The 26,352-nt window shown below is 39.2% G+C and overlaps 1 protein-coding gene across 5 annotated transcripts in view; it reads left to right on the forward strand.

Moving 5' to 3' along the window:
• Positions 1-26,352, forward strand: part of BANP (BTG3 associated nuclear protein) — a 275,918-nt gene that overhangs the window by 72,222 nt on the left and 177,344 nt on the right. For 4 of the 5 annotated variants that reach the window (XM_075118461.1, XM_048816312.2, XM_048816313.2 and 1 more), the window contains 2 exons: positions 16,089-16,211; positions 17,635-17,810. In XM_075118461.1, coding sequence (XP_074974562.1) covers positions 16,089-16,211; positions 17,635-17,810 — 299 coding nt within the window. Of the gene's footprint in view, positions 1-15,977; positions 15,998-16,088; positions 16,212-17,634; positions 17,811-26,352 lie in introns of those variants that run through there. The other variant, XM_075118462.1, reaches the window with a different exon arrangement.

Below are 26,352 nucleotides of genomic sequence, written 5' to 3' on the forward strand. Positions count from 1 at the left end.
GTGGCCCATCCTGGACCTGAGGGACCTCAACAAATATCTAAAGAAGCTAAAGTTCTGCATGGTCTCCTTGGCTTCTGTCATCCCCTCCCTGGATCTGGGAGACTGGTATGCTGCCCTCGACTTGAAGGACACATACTTCCACATAGTGATCTTTCAAGGTCACAGACGCTTCCTCCGGTTTATGGTGGGCCCCCACCACTGTCAGTTTGCGGTCCTCCCGTTTGGCCTTGCGGCAGCACCCAGAGTGTTTACCAAGAGCATTTCGATGGTGGCTGCTTACCTCAGGTATCAGGATATTCAGATCTACCCGTACCTCGATCAGTGGCGAGTCAAGGGCAACTCCAGGTCTCAGGTCCAAGACGATGTCGCGGTGCTGCAAGCCACATGCCACTTCTTGGGCCTACTGGTGAACAACAAAAAGTCTTTTGTACCGGTGCAAAGGATAGAATTCATCAGAGTAGTGCTCAACTTGACCTGTGCCAGAGCATTCCTGCCGCTAGAAGGGTTTCAGACATTGATGGACCTCATCGTGGAAGTCTCCGCTTTCCCCCTAACTACGGCCAGGGTTTGCCAGCACCTGATGGGTCACATGGCAGAATGCACATATGTTGTCTGCCATGTCAGGCTCTGGATGTGGCCCCTGCAGCAATGGCTGGCAACAGTCTATTCCCAGTCCAGAGATCAGCTGGACAAGGTCGTCAGCTGGACAAGGTCGTTCATTCCCCCGAAGGTACTGCGATGGTGGACAGATTGCATGATGGTCCTAGAGGGGGTTCCGTTCGACACCCCCTCCCCCTCATCACTCCATTGAGTTGGTGTCGGATATCTTGGACTTCGGCTGGGGTGCACACCTCGGCGACCTCCAGACCCGGGGCATACGGTCCCCGGAGGAGATGATGTTACACATAAATGTCAAAGAACTCAGGACGATCTGCTTGACATACGGAGTCTTCCTACCTCACCTGTCGGTCAAGGTGGTGAAAGTCCTGATGGACAACGTGGCCTCCATATTCTACATCAGCAGGCAAGGGGGGAGCACATTCATTGACTCTCTGCCAAGAGGCACTCTGTCTCTGGGACTTCTGCATCAGCCACAAAGTCCATCTGGAAGCTTGTCACTTCCCTGGCATCGAGAACACGCTAGCAGATCAGCTCAGCTGGGACTTCTCTCACCACAAGTGGTCGCTCCACCCGGACGTAGCCTGAATGGTTTTCCAGAGGCGGGGACCTCCCCAAGTGGACCTTTTCGCCACCAGGCTAAACAGGAAATACCGGAGGATTGTTCACGGCAAGGCCTGGGCAAGGACTCCCTTTCCGATGCCTTTCTCCTGTCTTGGTCAGGGAACCTGATGTACGTGTTCCCTCTGATTCCTCTCATCAGCAGGGTCCTAGCAAAGATCAAGTGAGACCAAGCATAGGTTATCATGATCACCCTGGCATGGCCTTGTCAGCACTGGCTTGGCACGTTCATGAGCCTGGCAGTGGCCTCTCCCTGGCCCCTGCCCAACCGACCGGACCTGCTGTCACAGGACCACGGGCGGCTCCTGCACCCCAACCTCGTGTCCCTCCACCTCTTGGCGTGGATGCTGCTTGGCTGAACCTGGAGGAGCGGAGCTTCTCAGATGAGGTCCAGCAGGTCCTCCTGGGAAGCAGGAAGCTCTCATCCACTTGGCCGGGTAACTCAGTCTGGTTAAGGTTTTCCTGCTGGACGTTCGTGCATTGCATCTCTCCCTTGCGCTCTTCCATACAGTCTATCCTAGACTACCTGCTTCATTTGAGGAACCATGGTCTGGCACACTCTTCCATTAGAACATCTTGCAGCCATCTCCACTTTTCACCTACCAATCCAGGGGCAGACGATGTGTTCTGTTATGACGGTCAGATTCTTGAGAGGCCTCGAGAGACTCTTTTCGCAGGTATGGACCCCGTCCCACAGTGGCATCTTAACTTGGTCCCCTCCAGGCTCACAGGCCTGCCTTTTGAGCCGCTAGGCTCCTGCTCCCTTTCCCACCTGTCATGGAAGGTTGCTGTCCTGGTGGTGGTGACATCAGTGAGGGGAGTCTCTGAGATTAAAGCCTTGACCTCAGAACTGCCGTACATGGTATTTTACAAAGACAAGGTCCAGCAGAGGCCTCACCTGGCCTTCTGCAGAAGGTGGTGTCTACTTTCCATATGACATCCTCTTCTCAGTGTTCTGTCCTAAGCTGCACAAGACCAGTGAAGAGAAGCGGCTGCACGCCCTGGAAATCCGAAGGGGCCTGGCTTTTTACGTAGAGTGTACCAAGTCTTTCCGTAACTCTTCATTGCCACAGTGGATAGGATGAAGGGTCTTCCGGTGTCCTCACAGAGTATTTCCAACTTGTTCACCTCTTGCATATGGACATGTTACGATCTTGTGGGGGTCCTGCAGCTGCTGATTGTCAGAGCCTACTTTACTAGAGCTCAGGCATCCTCGGCAGCCTTCTTGGCGCACATCCCTATCCAGGACATCTGTAGAGCCACGACGTGGTCCTCTGTCCACACGTTTACCACTCATTATGCCATCACTCAGCGGGCCAGAGACGATGCTGGGTTCGGCTGAGCTGTGTTGCAATCTACATGTCCGTGAACTCCTATCTGCCTATAGGGGTACTGCTTGGGAGTCAGCTAATATGGAATGGACATGAGCAAGCACTTGGAGATATGTTGCTCATGTCCATTCCCTGACCTGCCCTCCTTCCCCACCCTCGGAGTTTCTGGCAAGAAGGAACAGAGGGTGGGAGAGCTGGCAGTGCCCCTTATACCGCATCATGCGGGCACCACTCCAGAGGGCGCCAGAGCCGGTCCCCTACGGATACTGCTAAGGGAAAAACTTCCGGCACCGGTGCATGTGATGAACACACACACCTAATATGGAATGGACATGAGCAACACATCTTGAAGAACACCAGTTATGGAAAAGGTAACTGTCTTTTCTACTATTGTTGCACTAAGATGTTAAGGAGCCAAGTATGCAGTAATTAGGTGTCAGGATATCACAAGTCCAGGAAAACATATAACTTCCAATGTAAATGTTTAGTGTTGAGTTTCACAAGGTCAATTAAAATAACCACTTAATAACAAAAAGAAAAGGAGTACTTGTGGCACCTTAAAGACTAACCAATTTATTAGAGCATAAGCTTTCGTGAGCTACAGCTCACTTCATCGGATCCATCCGATGAAGTGAGCTGTAGCTCACGAAAGCTTATGCTCAGATAAATTGGTTAGTCTCTAAGGTGCCACAAGTACTCCTTTTCTTTTTGCGAATACAGACTAACACGGCTGCTACTCTGAAACCTGTCACTTAATAGCAAAATTTCATCTGCATTTAAGAGAGGAATACAATAATTTATACAAATATGTTGCTGAATTCATCTGTCAAAACATTTTGAGAAGAAGACCTGACTGAGATCTGACCTGGGTTGATTCACATTTCCTAAGCCAATTGCTATTAGTTAAATGGTTTCTAATGAAATATTGTGAATGGTTGTTGGATGATTCAGGTGGCAGTTTATTAATGATGGCTTCAAGCATTTGAAAGATTAAAAACTAAGAACAGATTGGAGTTGACATTTTTTATTTTGGGCTTGACTTTTAATCAGGTATAAAACAAAAACCTACTTTTTAAAAGAAGATATTACTTTAATTTTTTTAATCAAATTTAATACTGTCCAGTGAAACTTTTCAGTAACATGAACTTAACATAAACCCGACTTAATAAAATCTCTGCAAGCTTTAGACTTAGACTGATTTTATTATTTTTTAAAGAAAAAAGAAATCTGAGAAAATAATCTTAACGATAAATAAAGGAATTTACAGAAGCGCAAAGGTCTGTTTTATAATACAACACACAGATATTTATAATAGTGCACCAAGAAACAACAGAGTGCTGAACACAAACACATAAACAATTGATCTTGACCTCTCAGAAATGAATCTAGTTTGGTTATAAGTGGCCTGAGGATGAAAATCAAGAACAAATGCCTCCAGCTTTCATTAATAAAGGTTTGGTAGTGTGACTGATTTCTAAGAACATACAGTAGAAGTGTAGAGATCAGGGTGCATTTGATTTAAGTCACTACTCAGGAAGACTCGATTTAATCATGGTTTTCTGCATAAAAGTGCATTCTTGTTGGTTCTTATAACCTTAATACATGTTCTTCAGAGCTCAGATAAAGATAGATGTAGATTTCATTTTTAGAAGGTACACACTATGCATTTTTAAACAGTGATTTATTTTGAAAATTTTTCAGATTAGTTTTACAGCTATATCAATAATGGATGATTATTTGGTTATTTCATTTACCACAGGTAATTGAAGCAGATATTTATGAAGTCATTGGGAGGTGAACTATTTCCAATTCAACAGGTTAATCATTAATATTTGGAGGATTTTCTTGCCACGCTGTATTAGGAGGAGAACATCATCAGACAGACATTTAAATTGTTTTATTTAACTAAAACAACAATGTTGTGTATTCTGGATTTTTTCTTCAACAGCAAACATATAATATTTTAACAAATCAAGCATATGTCCCTCGCTTCTCACATTTGTCTCCAGACTTCTTCTCCTTGTCCAGATCTATTCTGCCCCCAACAATCTTCTGTTCATTGAACTTTTTGAAATTTTGCACTTTTAGAGAGAGGTAAGGGATTGACACTATGTACACAGATTTGCAGAGGGATAATAGAGTTGAGGTCTGTTGTTTCTCACTTCTATATATTATTTATTTATTTTAAAACATTTTTGCTGTTAACAGGCATGTTATCTCAGAAGACACAAATCCACAGTTCGAGACCTGCAAAACTAAGCATCTCTGATGGTATCTTCTAGACTGAGCACTGAGTCCCATTGGGTAGATAGAAAGATTAACCTAAATAATCTATACAGAAGCCTGTGGAACCCCATAAGATTGGGTCCCTAATCCATGAACTATTGGAACTCATTTATAAAACTTTTCCTAAAAATTACATGAATATAGTGTCTCATACTGTAGAATTAGAATTTATAATCCCTATTCCATCATGAGATATCTTTGAGCTATAATGTATCTTAATTAAAATTGTCTTTAGATAGGTTTTTTCCTCAAAAGCATTTTATTAAAAAAAACCCCGATTTAAATAAAAAAAAAAAATCAAATTTTTTTATTTAAAAAAAATGATTGATTTTTATCCACCCTGGTAGAGATATAAAATACTTGGATTAAAAAACAAAAGCACAGGATTGGATTAGAGGATTTGTGGGTAAATCCTAGTACCCCCATCAATTATTGGATTCTGTGAATGTTAACAAGTCATGAGTTTAAACACTTACATTAGCCAGGTGTTAGATGTGACTGACTTGGGAGAATAGTTCAAGACAATCCCCTTCATTTATTAATTTGTTTCTCCCTCTGTCCAAGTAAATAGAAGGAGGAAGTTGTTCAGCCTAGTTAATGTAATTTTTATCTCAACAATATAAACTATTTAGAATAGTGGCTGCAATGCCTGTTATGTAAAATCATCAATAGAAATCGCTTCCTTGAGTATTTCTAAAGTGAAGAAGAGTGACTATTCAAGATAATATTATAACGTAGCCCTAAAAATTGTGATATACATTTGAAAGCAATACAACCATATCTTGGGAGCATATGTTATACACTGGGTATTGATTGATTGGGCTATAATATATTAAGTTTATAATAAACAGAAGGGGGCAGAAAAGCCTTATATATTAATTTGAGCTTCCATCATTGAGAGTTTAGAATGTATTGCCAAACATCTTTATTAAAATGCAGAATCAAGTTAAGAACCAATTTTTAAAAGCAACCTTCCTTGAAATTCATCGTATAAATCAGGGTACTTGCAACTAAGGTACCAAAAAAAAAACGTGAATCAGAAGAGATCATGTTACCAAATCATGACTGAAGGGGATTAACTTTCATCCCTCTTTGGCGGGCATTAGGTGCATAATGTCCAAGTTGTAAATAAATGTGCAAATTATGAATTACACCAGAGTAAGGTGTCTATAACATATGTCACCCATTACAAATATCTGCCAGAAAACGAATGGTCTGATCTCGTAATTTAATTAAAGTAATATTTAAAGTTTAGGTTTCTTAAAAAAAGGAAGAAGTAATATGGCCAAAAACTGTGTCTTTGGTGGATTTCATTTAATTTCTTTGGGAGAAGTGGATTCAGAACTTTAATGAATAGGGTGAGACAGCACAACTTCAGCAAGGTCTGTACAAGAGATTGGTGTAGTGCTATATGCTTTAGTTGGCAGTTGATGCCATTTTAATGATAGACTACCAAATGTAAAACACAGATTATTTGGAATCTGAAAGACTTTCCAAATAGACTTTTTCCTTTCTGTAGCACTGTGCGTTTTCATACATCTTTATCCCACTCTCTTTGTTCCATACTGAAGGGTGAAATATGAGAAACTGACAGGAAAACTGCACATAACTTCTCTAAAAAGTTATTTTTGTTTTAAAACGGAGTACCTTAAGAGGTAGGTAGGGGTGTGTGTGTGTGTGTGCGTGTGTGTGCGTGCACGCACATGCGCATGTGTGCTGGAATGGCAGCATAATTAACCATTTTATAAAATGATGATGATGCATTATCATGGTGCTAACTGTGGATACCTTCATGGTTAAATATGAAAAATAAAGTACCTTCCTATAATAATATCCGGGACTTATGTGGTTAAATTGTCTTTCTAAATACTGCACATATTTGTTATTCCATCTTCATTCTCACACTCTGTCTTCAATTGCTCCACTTTTCCTGGTGCTTTCCTTCGAAGACTACTGTATAAAATTGTTTTTCCCTGGGTAAGTCAGTTGCATGGTGAGCTGTGCAGCAGACATTAAAACCGCCTGGCATGTAATCATACTAATGAGTCACTGAGTAGTATTGAAGCTTTACACAAATCTTTGATCTAGGAGTAAAAATATTCTTCTAAAAATAGAATATATAAAAATATATACCAATGTGAACATAATGTTTAAAGCAAGTACAGTATTCATTGGGCCTTTTGTGTATTACCTTAGTCCAGAGAAGCCTCATTAAACAGTTTTGAAGGAACATATTTAAAATTAAACTCTGGATGTAGTGGGCTCAGGTTGTGCAACTGTTGACTTTTCTTATTTCTTCTCTCCTTGGTGTTTTTTTGAATACAATGGCTCCCTCTGACGATAACAGAGATGTTGGCTAAAAAGCCCTCAAATTGAGGATATTAATGGCATGACAGGAATAAAAATTGTCCAGTTAATGCAATACCATTCACTGAGGCACTGGAAATCTGTGGATAATTTTGAAAAATAAGCACAGATGTAATCAAATTTATGTGAGCATTAGTACCCAAGGTAATTTGTCCCTTGATAGGCGTATGTCCTTTTTAGATAGTAAAGTCTGCATTACTTAGAACCATGGCTGTATTTTTTGCCCAGGAGAAGTCTGGGTAGTTAACGTCTCCCATGAATATTGTAAACTGTAGTTTCAAGATACCTTGAGAATTGGTGCAGGAATTTTTCATTTTCTCTCTTCTACACTCTTGATGAATGATAACTTATATGTTCTGTGTTGCCGCTTCGGTTTCATTCCTTGTTTCCTTACCTGAATAATTTTGCTATCACATTCTGTTTAGTTGTATCTGTCTGACACTGCAGATACTTTTGAAATCTAAGGTGTGTAACCAGCCTTTTGCTTCTTCGCTTTTTTTACTTGTGCAAATGATATGCATCTATGTTGATATTTTGGTTATGTGAATCAGCTGATAGGTTTGTGGCATGCCCATCAGATCACTTTTAGTTCTTGCTGTTTGTTGTACTCCTTGCGCGTGAAGCTCTTTGACGCAGGAACTGCCTTTTTATTATATGTTGGGCTCATAGCTATAGATTCAAAAATGAGAAAAGGTTAAAAAAACTGGGCATATCTAGTCTTGAGAAAAGTAGACTGAGGGGGGACCTGAAAATATGATAAGGGCTGTTACAAAGAAGATGGTTCTCAATTGTTCTCCATGAGAGAGACAAGATGGGTGAGGGAATGTCTTTTATAGGAGCAACTACTCTTGGTGAAAGAGACAAGCTTTTGAGCTACACGGAGCTTTTCTTTAGGTCTTTGTACAGCTTGAAAGCGTGTCTCTTTCACCCACAGAAGTTGTTCCAATAAAAGATATTACCTCATCCACCTTGTCTCTCTCATAGCTGTGTTTGGGCCCAGGATATAACAACTCTGCAAACAATTGTTCTCCATGTCCACTGAAGGTAGGACAAGAAGTAATGGGCTTAATATGTAGCAAAGGAGATTTAGGTTAGATATCAGGAAAAGCTTTCTAACTATAAGGATAGTTGAGCATTAGAATAGGCATCCACAGGATGTTGTGGAATCCCTATCATTGGATGATTTTAACAGGTTAGACAAACACCTGTCAGAGATGGTGTAGGTGTACTTGGCTCTCAGTGCAGAGGGTTGGACTAGATGACCTCTTGAGGTTCCTTCCAGTCCTACATTTCTATGATTCTGCGCTACCACAATAAAAACTATACTATTTTGAGGTGGAGACTAGCAAATATAAACACATCTTCTTTCTCAAAGGTAGTCCAATATTCTGTGAACCTAGAATGCTCCTCTATGCTGGTCTCTCTTGTCAGTCGTTCTTTTCTCTCACTCAGTGAATCAAAGAAGTTCCTCTTCACTGTCCTTGTTTCACTCCAGTTGCCAGATTTCCAAAGTTATCCTTGATCTTGGCCAGATTTACAAAAGCATTTAGCAGATAGGTGCCTAGTGGGATTCATAAAAGTGCCTAACCTGCTATCTGTATCTTCAGGCACCTGAATATGTTTGTAAATTTGCCCTCTTATCCTGTCTTCCTTTTCTTGCCTTTTTGTTTCCATATGGACTGTAATTTTTGGAAGTCTACCTTCATTCTGCAGTGTCCTCCACTCTTCTTATCATATATTTCCTATTCCAGTACCAGGAGCCAGTATACCATTCTGTACTCTTGATCTGTAATCCAGGTAAGTCTGACCAACTCCTTTCCTATGAAGAATTATGTATACCTCTTCCTTAGTGGGAAAGCTGGTGAGGATGAGATCAACCTTTCTGATCCCTAGTGGCATATGATCTTCAATGGGCTGCATTACCTGGTCATAACTCAGAAATTTAAGGCTCAGGGGATGGTTAACGACCATACATTTCTTTTCATGTTTGGGTCAAAGATTTAGTTACTTTAATTTTTACATTTATATATATAAAAACAGGTTTTGTTCACGTTAAGTTACAAGTTAGTAGTATATATTATTCTATTTTTGTACCCTTTACCTGACTGTGCATAACAGTAGAATGTTAATAGTTAAAGGAGTTAATACAATTTCTGATTGTTTTAAAATAGCCCAGTTTTCTTACACTCTGCCTATGTCAATTGTAACACTGTCCAGAGCTGCTGTTTTTTTTTCTATTTCTCTATGTCACCACTCAAGAGCTGAGGCCAAAGGGTTCTTTGGAGACCACATATTGCTGTAAATTTAATTTTCAAAGCACTTCAGTTGTGTTAAAAATAACAGGAGTAATAAAGAAAATGTGTGACAGTTATAGTTATCGACACACAGGTATTTTAAACTCCCTTAAGTAACCAGCCTTTTTTTTTTTTGGTGGTGGTGGTAGTAGGATTCTTGGGTCCCTTGCACCATTATCTTACTATGGCTTAGTAGGTAAACATTTTGAAATTTTCATTTATGAGTGGTACAGTGGACCATGACAACGTGTTAAATGGCATCCCTCAGAGAACAATAAACCACAACAGACTTTGTTTAAACAGTTTTCCTCATTGGTTGGTGAAATTTGTCTTGAAACCAGTAAATCATCTCTGTGTGTTTGTCAGCCAGTTCAAAATTAACACCAGCCTTTGTACATAAACTCTGCATAAATGTCTTTTGTAATTTGGAAAATCTCTGGTTCTGACTTATATATTTGAGCTGAAAATATAAGAATGCTTAAAATGTTACATTATGTTTTAATACATGCTGTTTTTTTATTTACCTTTTTGTACTGTCAATTGCCTACACCTTCATAAATCTGTTAAATACATAAGTCGCTCTGGGATGATGGCTGGTGTACTTTGGCCTCTGTCTGTAAAGAACCTAATCATAAATGCTCTTTATAAAGTCTGGCATTCTGTGATACTCCAGATGCTAGGAACCCAAAGATAATTTTCAATGGCTGAACCCTTGTTACATTTTATGAATAAAATTATAGTTCTGGATGACAGTCAGGTGTGGCCGGGGGATGAGAGATGTAAATGACAAGAATCAGTTACTGAATGTCTGTCCATATGGAGCTTTTGACACCTCATCTTCTAGACATCAGTCTGATATTTTCCTTTACCTTAGTGCATGATGCATTCATTCTCATGATCTTTCCTCTCTGGGACTTTCGGGACCAGATTTAAAAAAAAAGAATTGAATTTGTTCATTGCTTTGCATCCATCCATACAGTAATGCAAATCCCCAAGTCAGGGATTTCCCCACTCACTGGTAGTTGGGAAATCTCAAGTGCACCTACAATTCCTGTCACAAAGATCAGCCTAGAGTAGAAGGACCCTGTGAATGAAAGCAATGTTGACCAAGATAAAAAAAACCCCAGTAATCTGCTGATCAGAAGAAGTGAAAAGATCTGTAAGAACAGATATTCTTCTTAAAGATGCACTCGGGTACCAGCGAAAGAAAAAAGATGTAGATAAAGAAAGTTAAATTTTAAAAATGTTTTCTTGTACCTTACTTATTTGTCTGCTTGTGGGTGCAGTTCTCTGATTTGTGCATGCATATGTGGGATTGTACATGCAGAGTAGGCTCAAAGAGTCTGTCAAAACATGAGGCTGTGTAAGTCTCCCTCCGCCCATCCTACTTTCCTTACCAGTTGGAGTTGTGCTATAAATATCTCATCAGTCTATATAAGTGTGTCTAAGGATGCAAGAAGAAAAACTGCATGTCTGAAACGTTCCTGTCTCAGTTTTTCCGTAACTCATTTCCATCCATCTGGAGAAACTCTTGATCTTGTACCTTATGGGAGACGAAATGTCAGTTGGTTCCTACTGTTTTATTTTTCTCTCCTAATTAGAAAACTAATCTGGGAAGGGGAGGAAACATTGGTTTTGGGGGTACCAAAAGTTATCTTCTTTTATTGTCTGCATTCTGTATGACTGAAAGGTGATTGTCCAAGAAAAAACAACAGCTGAGACTGATGGATATGAGTCATACATTTTCCGAGTTAAGAATTACCTTTGGCAGGAACCTTCCTTTGCAAAGTATACAAGGTTCTTTTGTGTGTGTGTGTTCTTTTTTTAAAGTCAGAGACTAAAATATAAATATTTGAAAATAATTATATTACTTGAAAATCATTAATTTTCATGTTCATTACTTGTATAAATAATACTTTGTTGGGAGGTGTCATGGATTGTTGACTTGGTAAATTGTTTTGTTTTTTTTCCCCAATCCATAAATATGTATTTACCTACAGACAATGTATTTTTTTTTTTGAAGGACATTTTTATTGTATTCAGAGCACCCAAAAATAGCTATGAGTATTCTTTTTCCATACTCCCTCAACTCCCTAATCTGTCCCCAGAAGTGTATATGCTGACAATGAGAGTTGTCTCATTCTTCCTATTGCTAGTTGATCTTTCTATATTAACACAGGAATAAACGTCACATTATTATTTGTCTTCATTGATGAATATGCAGCTTCTGAAAAGCTCTGTCAGTTTCTGCACTGAATATTTAGTCTGTTTATTCTGCTTCCTTCTTAACTATGGAAGAGGAACAATTTTAAGAGGACTATCTAGAGATGAGAGGGAGCAAGAAGAAATTACAAAGAACCTTATAATAAAATGTTATAATATTTTCCTCTCTCAGATCTCCTAAGGCTGGCTGTGCCCAGGATTTTCATAGAATTGTAGAACTGGAAGGGACCTCATGAGGTCTTCTAGTCCAGTTCCCTGCACCCAAGGCAGGAATAAGTATTATCTAGACCCTCTCTGACAGATGTTTGTCTAACCTGCTCTTAAAAATCTCCAATGATGGAGTTTCCAGAACTTCCCTAGGCAATTTATTCCAGTGCTTAACCACCCTGACAGGAAGTTTTTCCTAATGTCCAACCTAAACTGCCCTTGCTCCAATTTACACTCATTGCTCCTTGTCCTATCCTCAGAGGTTAAAGAGAACAATATTTCTCCCTTCTCCTTGTAATAACATTTTATGTACATAAAAATTGTTATCATGTCCCTTCTCAGTCTTCTCTTCTCCAGACTAAACAAACCCATTTTTTTTCAATCTTTTGACCTGGTGTAGAGCTTGTTGGTAGTTTTGTAGGTATTGTGCAGACTTCATGTTGTCCCTGAAAACCTTGATCTGAAGGTCCTGTTCTCTTCTAGATTTTTCATTTTTTTTCCCTCTTGCAAGTGCAGAATTGAATCCTCATTGAGAATGGTTCTGTAGATAGCTGTTCAGAATGCTGTGGTATTGTGATTTGTTTATTTTAATAAAAAAGCGATAGCATCTGGGAGGATGGAGGAGTGTTTGTAAAGGGGCTTGATTCCACAAACTGATCTATGAAGGCACACTCTTGTGCCTGTGTAGTTTCCCATGGATTTCAGTGAAACTCCATGCAAGGGGGCCTCCGGTGTGGAGCAACTTGCAGGATTGAGGCCTTGGTGTGTAACTGTTGTCTCTTTAAAAAGTCATTATGCCTGCAGATTGGTAAAGTGGCCTAAATCATAAACTCCTTTATCTCCCAAATAGGTAATTGCTTGGGCTTGAAAACATCAGCCCAGAATAAACTTCATCTGGTATAAAGTACAGCAGCCTACCTCAGCAACATGCATTGCCAAGAGCCCATCAGCCACTCTCGTGGCTGCCCTGTAGGACACTGATCTAAATTTAAGATCTCGATCAAGTTATTTTTGAGGTTCTGAATGGACAGGAACCAGGTTACCTAAAGGACGGCCTCATCCTCCGGACATGGATTGCCCTCAACAGCTCCGCTCCTCAGGAATGGTAGAATGGATTAAGAATTGTAAACTTCTTCATATTTAGGACCCATGTCAAATTCAATGAGTAATACCAGTGTCTTTGAACTCGTAGATGAAAGGTTTCTGTTTCCATGTTCTCTATCTACCACCAGTATTTCCTGGCACTAGATGGGGAGCTGCCTACTGTTGTTCTGAAACCAGATGTAGCCTCCCCACACCACTAAATTAGCCAGTTCCAAAGGGTTAATAAATCTGTGTCTGGATTAGTAACCCTGGGTTAAGTGCTTGCAGATAGAGCCTCTTTCTAGCTTTTTTTGTTTGGTTTTGGTTTTGCTGTGACCCAGTTTCCTTCCCAGAGAGACTGTTGTCCCCAGCAATTGTTGAAGCGGAACAACTATTTAGTTCCTAAAGGATAACATAATAGACACAATTTGGCAGCTTCTTGCTTATAAGGTTAATCATGGTAATTGTACATGGTGTCTGTATAAGTCTGTGTGTGCACCGAGATATACAGCACTTTTTCAACAAAAGCATGTTTAGTGGCCATACAAGGAGTATAGTTGCTTAAAATCTGAATCACCGTGCTTTCACCTCACTACTTATATTCCATTTGACCCATTTGGCCAAAATCATCCCTAGTGTAAGACCACTGATTTCATGGGCTTTTACGGGGGATGAATTTGGCCTCAGACAGAAACACTGAATAAAGCAACAATGAGCAGGCTGCGGTGCTATTGCAGAAAAGGTGGGGCAAACAAAAAACTGCAGTGTATTGACAAAGCAAAATTCACTGAGGAGCCAAAACACTGTGTGGCTCTTAAATCCAATGTTAATGGCTTATATCAGGGTGTTTCTGCTCTGTTCATTTTTAAGTTGGCTTATGTTAACTAAATGCCATCAGGCACACTTTAAAATGCTCTTAAAAATGAATTAGTTATTTTTTTTAAAAATGGGGTTTTCCCATTTTAGATCAATTCTGAGTTCTAAGACTTTGGGGTGGTGGGAAGAAAGCCTGAGGACTTCATAAATAGAAGCTTAATTTTACTGCATTTATCTCTATAGCTGCAATTAATTATTCAGCGTATCCATTAAAAATTAAGCCTTGGTAAGTGACACTTTTAAACATGCATTCAAAATTTATTGAAAATGGGGGAAGTGATGATAAAAAGAACAATGTCTAAAAGAAAAATAAAATGTCTTGAAAGAGTCTCAATTTGTTCTTATAAACTTCAAAATATAACCATGTAGTACATATAAAAGATGGGAGAGGAGGGGAACAGAGACCGGAAGCAATGGGAAGGAGTGGGTAGAGCAGGGCTCTAGTGTTGCTAACTTTCATGATTTTATTGAGAGTCTCATGATATTCAGTGCTTTCTTAAAACTGCAGCTGCTGGAATCAAGAGATTACATGAGAATCTGAGTTTTGTTAGATAAAAAAATATTCTAATTACATAGTCAAGGAGAAATGCTTGAAAATGTGACTTAGAGTGCACCGTAAACATTCAGAACCCAGAAAGCAAATTAAAAAATTTCAAATGCATTATTTAAAACAATCTCATGATTTTAGGCCAGTCTTATGATCTTTTGAGACCTGACTCATTTTAAACGTTTGGGGTTGGCACATACAAGTTCCAGTACATTCTGTACTTGTTCACAGTTGAATTAAACCCCCTCCAGAGTATGTGAGGTTCACAGGGCTTCAGATCCAACAGATGGTTGTCAATCTATAATGAATCCCATTTGTTATGGGCAACAGATACAATTATACATAGATTACACACACATCCTTTGGCAGTAGGGCTAGAATTCTGTTCTTTTAGCTCATAAATACAGAGTTCCATCATGGAGATAAAGAACAACTCCCTTAATTTACTGTTAGTTCTTGTAGTATGTGGCTTATCGTCTCTGTCGGCCAGTCATGAAAGGGGTGACATCACATGCATATGGAGACATACATATACACACACACATACAATATGTTAGAGCTGAAATAGATAGAATACTGCTGTTATCGGATTGCTCAGGTTATTTCTTTTGTGTGATTGTAATATATGTCAGACTAAAGTTAAGAAAAATGAATAAATATCAGTAATATTTTTCAGATGTTGACCAATAAAAACAATAGAAAAAGTGCGTACAGTGATGAGAAATTATCTAGTCTTCTCCTTGCCACCCCAGCAAGGGAAAATGTGTGTGTGTTTTAAGTGTACTGTTGAGTATAATGAAAACATTTAGTTTTGCACACCAAAACTATCGCATACTTTTGAAAGATTTTGTAATGGCATGAGAATAATAGGATGATGATAATCTCTGAAACCAATTAAAATAATAAACTGCCTGCCAAATAACTGTATTTACTTTACCTTTATTTTTATATTAACCCAAAATTTTACCCTATGCATTTTTTGTTTGGATCATGGAGTTCTTATCCGTTTTTTTTTTTTTAACATTAAGTGCACACAAACAATTGTCTAGTCCCATCAGTAACTAAAATTAGAGTCTTTTCCTTTTTCTCTGTTCTGCCCCCATGTCCTAAAAAAAACCAAACAGATTTGTTAGAAGATCAGGTGTCTTCTCAGTTAAGCCCATCAGCTCAGTTTACAGCAGAATGCTTTCCCCCTCCTTTTCCTTTGGGGGAAATATTCCATTAAAATGTTGCTTTTTATTGTACTGTTGCCGGTTTACCTTACAAAATCTTCACCCTTGTAGTAATTCTCCAAAGCAGAAATTTGAGGGCTCTTAGTAACTTTTGTTTACAGACTTCCTCCTGATTATCTTGAGTTGGTAAATTCTTTATCACCCTGGAAGGGGTAACAGACTGTTAATAATTTCAGTGAAGCAGTCAGTCCCTTGGAATGGTATGGATGTCAAATATGTGGATTACAAGCTGTAGCATTTGATACATAGTAAACAGCTGTGATGTTGGGGATGGGGGAAAAACAAACCCAGAAACAGCCTTTCAGTTTTAGTGTAAGAGTTCATTTATATACAAAGACTGGGTTAATGTATTAAAAATGGTTTGCTTCTTTACATTCTGTTTCTCTCTGTTTTTGTCTTGCAGTGTTGTCCCACAGACTACAGTTATACTGAACAATGATCGGCAGAATTCAATAGTAGCCAAGATGGTTGGGCAGGAAGAGCCACTGAGCAGAACAGCAGATTCTCTGGAAAATATCCTTAGCAAGTTAGTAGCAACAATTGCAATCCTTCCCCTATACTTCATCATTTCTTACAGGAAAGCCAATAGAGGTCTGTCTACTGTAATTACAAGTGCAAAATAAGAACATCCTAGGCAACTGAGCCTGAGGGAAAAAATATTCACAAAGTAATGAAAAGGGCCAGATTGACAGCCCTAAAAAACAAAGTCATCTATCAACAGAACAGGTACAGCGCAGTGCCTCAACCTTGATGTGGAGGGAGCATCTCTGAGGGGAAGGGTTAATTCAGTCTCTTTGGCCCACTGAGTCCTTGGTGTCCATGCTGAGCTTTCCAAGAAGGGGGCCCATTGTGATGGGTTTCGCAATGTGGACTCTTGTCCTCTTTGAACTGTACTGAGACCTACCAACTCATTAACTAAAGGACATTCAGTGGCCATCTGTAGTTATCACTTCTGTTCTGGCCAAGGCTGGATTTGAACTAATTGCTTGAAAACAAAGGCTCTGTATTGAAAACTGTTTGAAGTAACAAGCCATGCTAATTTAACAGTTATGTAAAGAAGTTTCTTTATACTTATTGGTTACATGTTGTGTATAGACATTTTGTTGATAACATTTTCAGATAGACTTAAACAGCAAACTACCTTCTGAGTAATTAACATTAGATAGTACCTATAAAGCAAGCCAAACAGCACTTACTTTTAAACAAATATTGACACTTTCAAAAGGTTTTCATCTTTTAATGCGTTTAATTTATTTGTGAATCCGTATGTGTAGCTTTTTCATGCAATTTGTGTAACGTTAACACATGGAAATTTATTTTAGAAAGCTGGGGTTATTGTTAAAATTTCTGACATCTGTATAAGGACATGTCTCTTTCTATAAACTTTCTTAGCTCTTTTTGGAGGCTGATGGAGTCAGTTGGGATGTCTTCTGTTCATTCATGCCATACAATTAATAGAATATACATTTTACTTAAAGCTGCTTAACTGAACAGCTAAAAGCAATGGAGGGAAATTAGTCAATTCAGTTTTCTATAGATTGTTCTTCATCTGAACCAGAGGCAAATGGCTTTATTTTTATTTAATGTCCTACAGGGAGAAGAAGAAGAAGAAACAAAATTCTTGTGTAGCCTCTTGTGTATTAATTTTTGTTACTATCAAAATATCTTTGGGTTTTATGTTAACTTAATTTGCAGAAATATACTATGTATTTCATTACTTGATGTCAAAACACCTGCTGAATGCAAACAGTTTTAGGGTTATTCTGCTACTGTAGTCTTTTCAGCTAGGTAGCTCTTAATCTAGACAGACTAGCTTTTACTAGAAGAGTCATATACTCAGTAAAAAATCAAGTTGTTAGTATTTTTTAATGCACTAGTAACAGTATATTACATTCTTTAAGTCTAGAATCATGCTTTGCCAAAGTGTGAATTCTTTTTTTCTTTCTCAGTGCTGTTCCGGGTCGTAGACAGAACACCATTGTGGTGAAGGTGCCAGGGCACGACGACAGCCACAATGAAGATGGAGAGAGCGGGTCTGAGGCCAGTGACTCAGTTTCCAACAGTGGCCAGTTAGGAAGCCAAAGTATTGGGAACAATGTTACTCTTATTACACTGAACTCTGAAGGTATGTGATCAAACTGTAAGGCCATTTGAGCAAAATGAGCAGGGTGGAGGAATGAGCTAAAATTCTATGAGAAGCTCTTGAGATCATGTCAGCAGTTCAATCCTTAAAGAACTATGAAAAAATGCTGAAGTGGCCTATCCTATAGGAATCATCAGAAAAGACTGAGTAACAAGCCAAAATAATCCAGTTTCCTTTAACTCGCTGTTCATTTTTCTAGGCGGAAGAGCAAATTAAGTGTATTTGTAATACTTAATAGGTATGCCCCAGAGCGCAGCCCTTGATTTAACAGACTCTGTTGTATTAGCAGTATAAGAACACTTAATTTCAATGTTTTTAAATTTAAAGTTTTGCAAAATGATTACCAAATACTTTGGTCCTATCTCAAAGTTGAAATAGAGAATTGGGGAAATAATTACATTCTCTGGGAAGCATCAAAATGTTCATTGCCTCCTATAACTTATTATGCCATTCCACTGATGCTAAAGTTTTCTGAAAGTAAACAGTTATTTTGGAAACTCTAAACAGTTTTTTAACAGGAAATTTCTATAAAAAATGTATTGTTTCTAGGGTAGTTCTCTCAACAGTTTCAGAGTTTTCTACAACCTCTACACAACCCGAAATCTCTGCAAAACAAAGACAGTGGAATATAACACTTCGAAATGTGTCTTCTATAGACAATCTGTTATATCAGTGGTTCTCAAACTAGGGCTGCCGCTTGTTCAGGGAAAGCCCCTGGCGGGCCGGGCTGGTTTGTATACCTGCCGCGTCCGCAGGTTCAGCCGATCGTGGCTTCCACTGGCCACGGTTTGCCACTCCAGGCCATTGGGGGCTGCGGGAAGCAGCGCAGGCTGAGGGATGTGCTGGCTGCCCTTCCTGCAGCCCCCATTGGCCTGGAGTGGCGAACCGTGGCCAGTGGAAGCCATGATCGGTTGAACCTGCAGACGTGGCAGGTAAACTGGCCCAGCCCGCCAGGGGCTTTCCCTGGACAAGCGGCGGCCCTAGTTTGAGAACCACTGTGTTATATGTTGTAAGTACTTAGGGTATTAAAATACAAAGTGAATTCTAGCTGTTTAGAATTCTAACTATGTCTAACTATTTCTCATGGAGTGCTTCTTGACTCTTCCAACCTCTGACATGCCTCCTGTGACAAAATCTGCTTCCAAAAATTTTATGCAATCACAAAAATGTTGAAAATATAAAACAATTAGAAAGACGCATGTTTTAGGTGAAAAGTGTCATGTGAGTTTAAAAAATAAAAAAGATCACAATAAATCATAGGTTTTTTATAATTGGCTTGATTAATCATGTCACTAATTTTTAAACAGAGGCCTGTAATTTGAACCTTAGACTATAGAGTCTTTTAATTAAGTTAATTATCCGCTAGCTCTTCTTCTATTGAATTCATAAATGAATCATTCCTTATATTTATTTCATATATGTTAGTGTGTGGTTATATTCATGCACTACAGGGCAATATATTAGTATTTGGGTACTCAGTTTATCATATCTTAATGCCTGATTTTTCAGAAAATGCTGAGCATCCACCCTCTGAAAAACAGGTCCCTTTAAGGTATCTTACACTGAGCACCCAAAACCTGAGGCTCTAAGAATGACTAACAACTTTTGAAAATGTTGGCCCATGCTATTTGGGGCAGGGACTGTACATCTTTTGTATATACATAGGTTATGGTCACTACCAGAAATAAATGAATAATGTTTAGACTATTTCTCATGGAGTGCTTCTTGACTCTTCCAACCTCTGACATGCCTCCCGTGACAAAATCTGCTTCCAAAAAGTAGTCTGTATTGGGGGGAAAGGCAGGAGATCCGAATTTTGAAGTGCCCACATTACAAAGTAGGCTGGTTGAGGATAGTTTTGTTATTGCCATTTGAAAAATCAGGTCTTGTAGCAATGGGATTTGGAATACTTTATTTGTGCAATTGCTGATGTTTTTGGCAATTTATGTATGTATGTATGTATGTATGTATGTATGTGAAGAAATTGAGTTTCACTGTTCTGGTGTCTACAGAGTCAAATTCTTCTCTCAGACACATATGTTCATGTCTTATTGGCTCCCATTGTGAGGACATTTGTTCATACTTTGTGGATAAAATCATGTGGAGTTAGTCCCGAGCTGACTGCTTCGTTAGGGTGAGGGAATATCTTACAGGATGAATGCCAAGTCATCTGTTCTCAAGTTTCAGCCAGTGTCACTCTCTGAGACACTAGATGTGTTGTTTCAGAGTATCAGCCATGTTAGTTTGTATCTGCAAAAAGAAAAGGAGTACTTGTGGCAACTTAGAGACTAACAAATTTATTTGAGCATAAGCTTTTGTGAGCTACAGCTCACTTCATCGGATGCATTCAGTGGAAAATACAGTGGGGACATTTATATACATAGAGAACATGAAAAAATGGGTGTTACCATACACACTGTAAAGAGAGTGATCACTTAAGGTGAGCTATTACCAGTGGGGCGGGGAGGGGCGAACCTTTTGTAGTGATAATCAAGGTGGGCCATTTCCAGCAGTTGACAAGAACATCCGAGGAACAGTCGGGGGTGTGGAATAAACATGGGGAAATAGTTTTACTTTGTGTAATGACCCATCCACTCCCAGTCTTTATTCAAGCCTAAGTTAATTGTATCCAGTTTACAAATTAATTCCAATTCAGCAGTCTCTTGTTGGAGTCTGTTTTTGAAGTTTTTTTGTTGAAGAATTGCCACTTTTAGGTCTGTAATCGAGTGGCCAAAGAGATTGAAGTGTTCTCTGACTGGTTTTTGAATGTTCTAATTCTTGACGTCTGATTTGTGTCCATTTATTCTTTTACATAGAGACTGTCCAGTTTGACCAATGTACGTGGCAGAGGGGCATTGCTGGCACATGATGGCATATATCACATTGGTAGATGCGCAGGTGAACGAGCCTCTGATAGTGTGGCTAATGTGATTAGGCCCTATGACGGTGTCCCCTGAATAGATATGTGGACACAGTTGGCAACGGGCTTTGTTGCAAGGTTAGGTTCCTGGGTTAGTGGTTCTGTTGTGTGGTGTGTGGTTGCTGGTGAGTATTTGCTTCAGGTTGGGGGGCTGTCTGTAAGCAAGGACTGGCCTGTCTCCCAAGATCTGTGAGAGTGTTGGATCGTCCTTCAGGATAGGTTGGAGATCTTTGATGATGCGTTGAAGAGGTTTTAGTTGGGGGCTGAAGGTGACGGCTAGTGGCGTTCTGTTATTTTCTTTGTTGGGTCTGTCATGTAGTAGGTCACTTCTGAGTATTCCTCTGGCTCTGTCAATCTGTTTCTTCACTTTAGCAGGTGGGTATTGTAGTTGTAAGAATGCTTGATAGAGATCTTGTAGGTGTTTGCCTCTGTCTGAGGGGTTGGAGCAAATGCGGTTGTATCGAAGAGCTTGGCTGTAGACAATGGATCGTGTGGTGTGGTCTGGATGCAAGCTGGAGGCATGTAGGTAGGCACAGCGGTTGGTAGGTTTCCGGTATAGATGTGTTGGGTGTACTTCCACGTTCTGGACACCTGTGTTCTTTCTCGCTGGAAAAAGCCATTGAGAAGGAGGCTCAGTCAGATAAGACTGAGGTTTATATTGGTTAGCTGGGGGAAGCAACTGGAAGATGTGGCACTGATGGCATTTGGCCTTCTGATTGCTGTTTTATTGTTTGTTTTCACAATGTGGAATTCTGATTAGATCACTGGCTGCTGCTAGATGATTTGGTAGGAGCAATGGCTAGGAGTGCATTTTCCATTTACCAATGCCTAGGAGGGTTGTGACTGTTCAAATGGACCTTGCGACTGTCAGACATGCCTTTGTCACTTTGAGATTAGATTAGTGCAGTATGTTGCACGTGGGGCTACATCTTAAATATATCCAGAAACTAAAGCTGGTGCAGAATTTGGCAGCTCATTTGCTCTAAGCAGCATATGTTAGAGTGAGCATTTTACACCAGTGCTCCATGATCTGCATTGGCTGCCATTTGGTTTCTGGGTGGAGTTTAAGGTCCTGGTTTTGACATAGAAAGCCCTGAATGGCATAGGATCTGCCTACTACTCTCCTCCATGCCACATTTGTGGCCTGCAAAGATATTAAATTTGGAGTTCCTTCAGTATAAAAGATGGGAGCTGCAGACATGGTGTTCTTAATGAGGGCCCCTTTGTATATACCTCCATTGGAGCTGGGGGACTCAAGCTAGCATGCTAAAAATAGCTGTGTGGATGTTGCGGCATCAGCAGAGGCTTGGGATAGCCACCTGGTATCGGACACAGGGAGTAGAGTGAGCTTGAGCTCCAGTGGCTAGATCAGCTTCTGTTGGTGCTGCTGTGTCCACACAGCTTTTAGCATGCTAGCATGAGCTCTGCTGAGACGGGTCTCTCTTCCTGGGCTGGGGGCTTGCTCCCAGCTGCAGTTTAGACATGTGCCTTGACTTTGGAACTCATTTTCAACTCCTCCATCTACTTTTGTCTGAGTCTGTTGACCAGTAGAGTATGCTGCAAACTCTTTGTATTTTCCCTAGCTTCCAGAGAGCAGGGGGCAGGATGATGAGCAAGGGGATTTCTTGCTGTTATTTTTTTACCTGTCTGTAATTTGTTAGGATGAGTTAGGTGCAATTGGTAGAACAGTAAATTATAACAATTGTATTTTTAAATATTGTCAAAGGCCCTAGAGGATGTGCTAAACTTTTATTTTTTAAAACAGAAATTGAAATTAAAAATAAAATAAATATTTATTTATATTACTTAAGATTGTTATGTGTTTGTTTTCTCCTGAAGATGGCCTTTGCAAAAGTCTAATGTAAGTCTGACTAGTTTCTGAGGTGAGAATTTTGACATGCACACTGTTGTCAGAAAAGACAGTTTGTGACATTGTAATGCATATATAGTTAAATACTTATAACAGCAAAAAAGTATTTAGTAACTCTTTCCTAAACTCTTGTCAGGTGGCACTAAAATGTTGCAAAGACTGTGCACTTTCTGGGAAGAGAGACCCCCTGCAATTTAAATTTCAATACTCTCACGTTTTACTGAAATTGTGCTGATTTGACAACTACTCAGGCTTTCAAGATGGATTTAATTTTCCTGGGTTTAGGGCTTTTTCCTGCAAGGGAATCTATCTACAGGAGAGGCTGATGTTGCTCAGCACCTTGCAAAAAACAGTCCCTTAATCCTCTGCTCCTTTGGAATGGCAAAATTCATCTTTTGGAACTACCACATTTGTATCAGCAAAATACAGACCAAATGGTTTATTTGTTAACATTTCATACAGCTCTGTGTCAGTTATTTGTTGCAGGGACGAAGTTTCTAATACTATGAAAAATATTTGTTGTAATCTGCCCTCTTTGACATGCTTGTTTGGCATAGGTTTGTACAGAGACAGACGTTGGCCTTTTATGTGATTGTTGTATATGTAAATGTAGGTGAAACAGCTAATTCATTAATGTGGCACATCTGATTTACTTTGGACCTTTGGTAGAATCATCCCTTAAAAATCTCTCTGAGATTTATGAATGCTTTGAGAAATGGATTAGCAATTCCCCCTCTGTCCCTCCTTCGCTCCAAGATTAGAGAAAGCTTTGCTCAGCTGTAGAAAATACTAAGGAAACGAGTTTACCATATGTCACAGAAATTAAATGATTAATAAGAAAAGTTTTGCAGAATGATAGGTCTGTCTTACAGATTCATTTTCTTTATTGATAAAAGCCAAAAGTTGCAGTTTACTCTTATATTCTGCAAAGAGCAGAATTTTGAATGGCTAAAGTTGTTCAGAGGAATCTTGAATGATCATAAAAATTTGTATTATTTCTTGAGAGGCCAGAATGGCACAGAACAAGTAAGCCTATCTAGTGGCAACTAAAATTATCTAGTCCTGTCTACTTTACAAAAATAACCATGTTTAAACAGGTTTATGAAGTGTTATGGTTTCTGTCAAAGGATAGTTCCAGTCCTGTAGTCGGATCCACGTGTACTGATCCTTGTGGACCTGCACAGTTAAGGGTCTGTCATTGCCCGTTAGGTGCCTTTGCAGGAACAGCACCCATATGATAACATTTATATTACATGTCAGTATATACAAAAACCATGTTATAATCATGTTGAAGAGCCATGCTTTAGCTCTTCTAGATTACTAGACTAAAACATAGTTTTCCAATATGATTGTAACGTGCTTTTTTTCTACCCACAGAGGCAAGAATAAACCATGTTAAACATAGTTTGGCCACAACTGGCTTTGACTATGGTAATTTATGTTGTGACAGTGTGGATAAGGCCAAAATTATGTCAAGACATACCACAGGCTTTCAAGATACATCATACGATAATCCTATCTGGGGGATGTTACTGTGCCTCATTCCTTGTAGCGCTTCATAAACTAACCTGGAAATGATTTCAAGTCACAATACCAAGAAACTCAGCACTATGGACCAGATGCTGTAAGGTGCTGAATGCCTCCTCAGAGGTAAGGGAACTTAGTACCTTGAAGAATCAGGTTCATAGTATTGGATAACCACATATTTAGATGTTTGTTTGCTGTTTACAAAGGCCATTTTCCCCTACCCAATAGTCTTTCTCAGTCTTAGCAACACAATTTGTGCTCCATATCTGGACAATCCAGTTATTACTAGAGGTACACTGAATCAAACCTCCAGATTCAAGAAGCTCCGAATCATGGGAATTTCGTAGCTTGTTTTTATTAATAATGATTCAAAATAGTTTTGTATGTGCAGTAAAGGATATTCTTTGTTTCTTAATAAAACAGTCTGCTTTAAAAAAACTCATAAAAACCTAAGGTATTTACCCATATTATAAATTCAAATGATTGCCTGCAGAATTTCAGTTTTAAAAATTTAGCAGTAATTTATATGAAAAAAAGCATGTGAAAGTGACACGCTTTTAATTTGTATATGTTAAATTTCACCCCTAAAATGGGCAATGAATGAACACCCCTTAAAATGGGGCTCACAGTGGAAATACAGACAACTTAGTGAAATACAAATGGGACTAGTAATAAAACTGTCTCATATGAAGTAATTATGCTGTATTGAAGATAAAGCTCAACAACATGTGTTTTTTGGAGAACAATATCGGTCAAGAAATTCCCAGTGTGAGTCCGCTTTAAACAGGCTGAAAGGCTTATTTTAAATAATAACCACTACTTTCTCATGTTCTTACATTAATCCCATATTTTTTGGCATAGAAAATAGCAGGTGCATCCTTAATTAGTCCACTAAGAAATAACATTCTTTATACTGAACTCATATTTTACCCCTCAGCTATTAATAATACTATCAGCAAAGATTAGCCTATTGTCATTTTGAGTGTAGGCTTAATAAAGAGTGCGTCTTGTACGGTATAGAATATCTTAGTTACAGCCTGAGTTTATCTCTTGGGAGATCAGAGAAGCGTGGTGTGTGAGGACTGGTTGTGTGAAGAGTACAAGGACATGGCGAAGCATTTTAGATTAAAAACCATGTGTCTGAGAATGGGTGATCAAGTAATGTTGATGCAAGTTGGAAACTTTTGTTCCAGAGTATCTCCTTTGAAGAGACTGCCTCTTCCAGAAATAATATTGTAAAAATAAATGCTGCTGATTTGCTAAGTGATTAAATATGGGTGGTGAATCAACTTAAAAATGGTGCTTTGCTTTGGCCCTTCTATTTCTGGAGTTCTGGGTTTAAGCCTTCATTTAATTCCTAAGTGAAAATAAGTTTGTGCTCACTTTAGTCCACATCAGAAAATCCCCCAGTCAGTTTGGCACCACTAATAGTCTCCAAGTAGAAGGGCTTTAGTTTGGAACAGCAACTGTGGCAGTGCTGATGAGGGGTTAGGCTCACACCTTCGGTTGTGTGTGGAAGATGCACAGAAACTGCTTATGCTAGCCAGTGCCATTAATCTTTTTGCTTCCATGAACATCAAATGTACACATATTTAACTAACAAAAAAGGTTTAAAAACCTCCTTGAATCATTTACACTTATAGCTGCCCAGTAATTTAGTTGGCATTGATGACTGATTCCCCCGACTGGAATGCTATCACTGCTAGACTGAAAGATAGCATGTGTTGGTTCAATAGCACACTGATGAAACAGGCTTGTATTATTGAAGTGCTTCTCTGAGTCCTTGCCATTGATTGAGTGGCAGTATAGCTACTAACTTTTTATTCATACCATTGAAAGGGAGAGAGATTTTAAGCTGAAGAAAAAAGCAGTCTTAGCCTGAGAAAGTACTCCGTCCATATGTCTCCAGACTTTTGTGCAAGCACCTTCAAAATTATAGTAGAGGTTAAAGGAATTATTGCTGAATTGAGAAGCAACGGTGAGATGCAACACCTACCACCTATGCCTAGGAGAAATGAGAAACTTGGATAATCCGAATTTCCTTTTCAGTACCGCTGAAAAGGCAGAAAGCTTTTTGAACAAACATATATAGTGCATCAACCAGAACATCTACTGTAGTGACAACTGTCAGATCTTTAAAGCGGCTAGTAATATTTTTTTTCTTAAAGATGAGACTTGTTGAATATGTGTACCAGTAATTCAAACTT

This window comes from Caretta caretta, chromosome 12 (assembly GCF_965140235.1).
Source record: "Caretta caretta isolate rCarCar2 chromosome 12, rCarCar1.hap1, whole genome shotgun sequence".
NCBI lineage: Eukaryota > Metazoa > Chordata > Testudines > Cheloniidae > Caretta > Caretta caretta.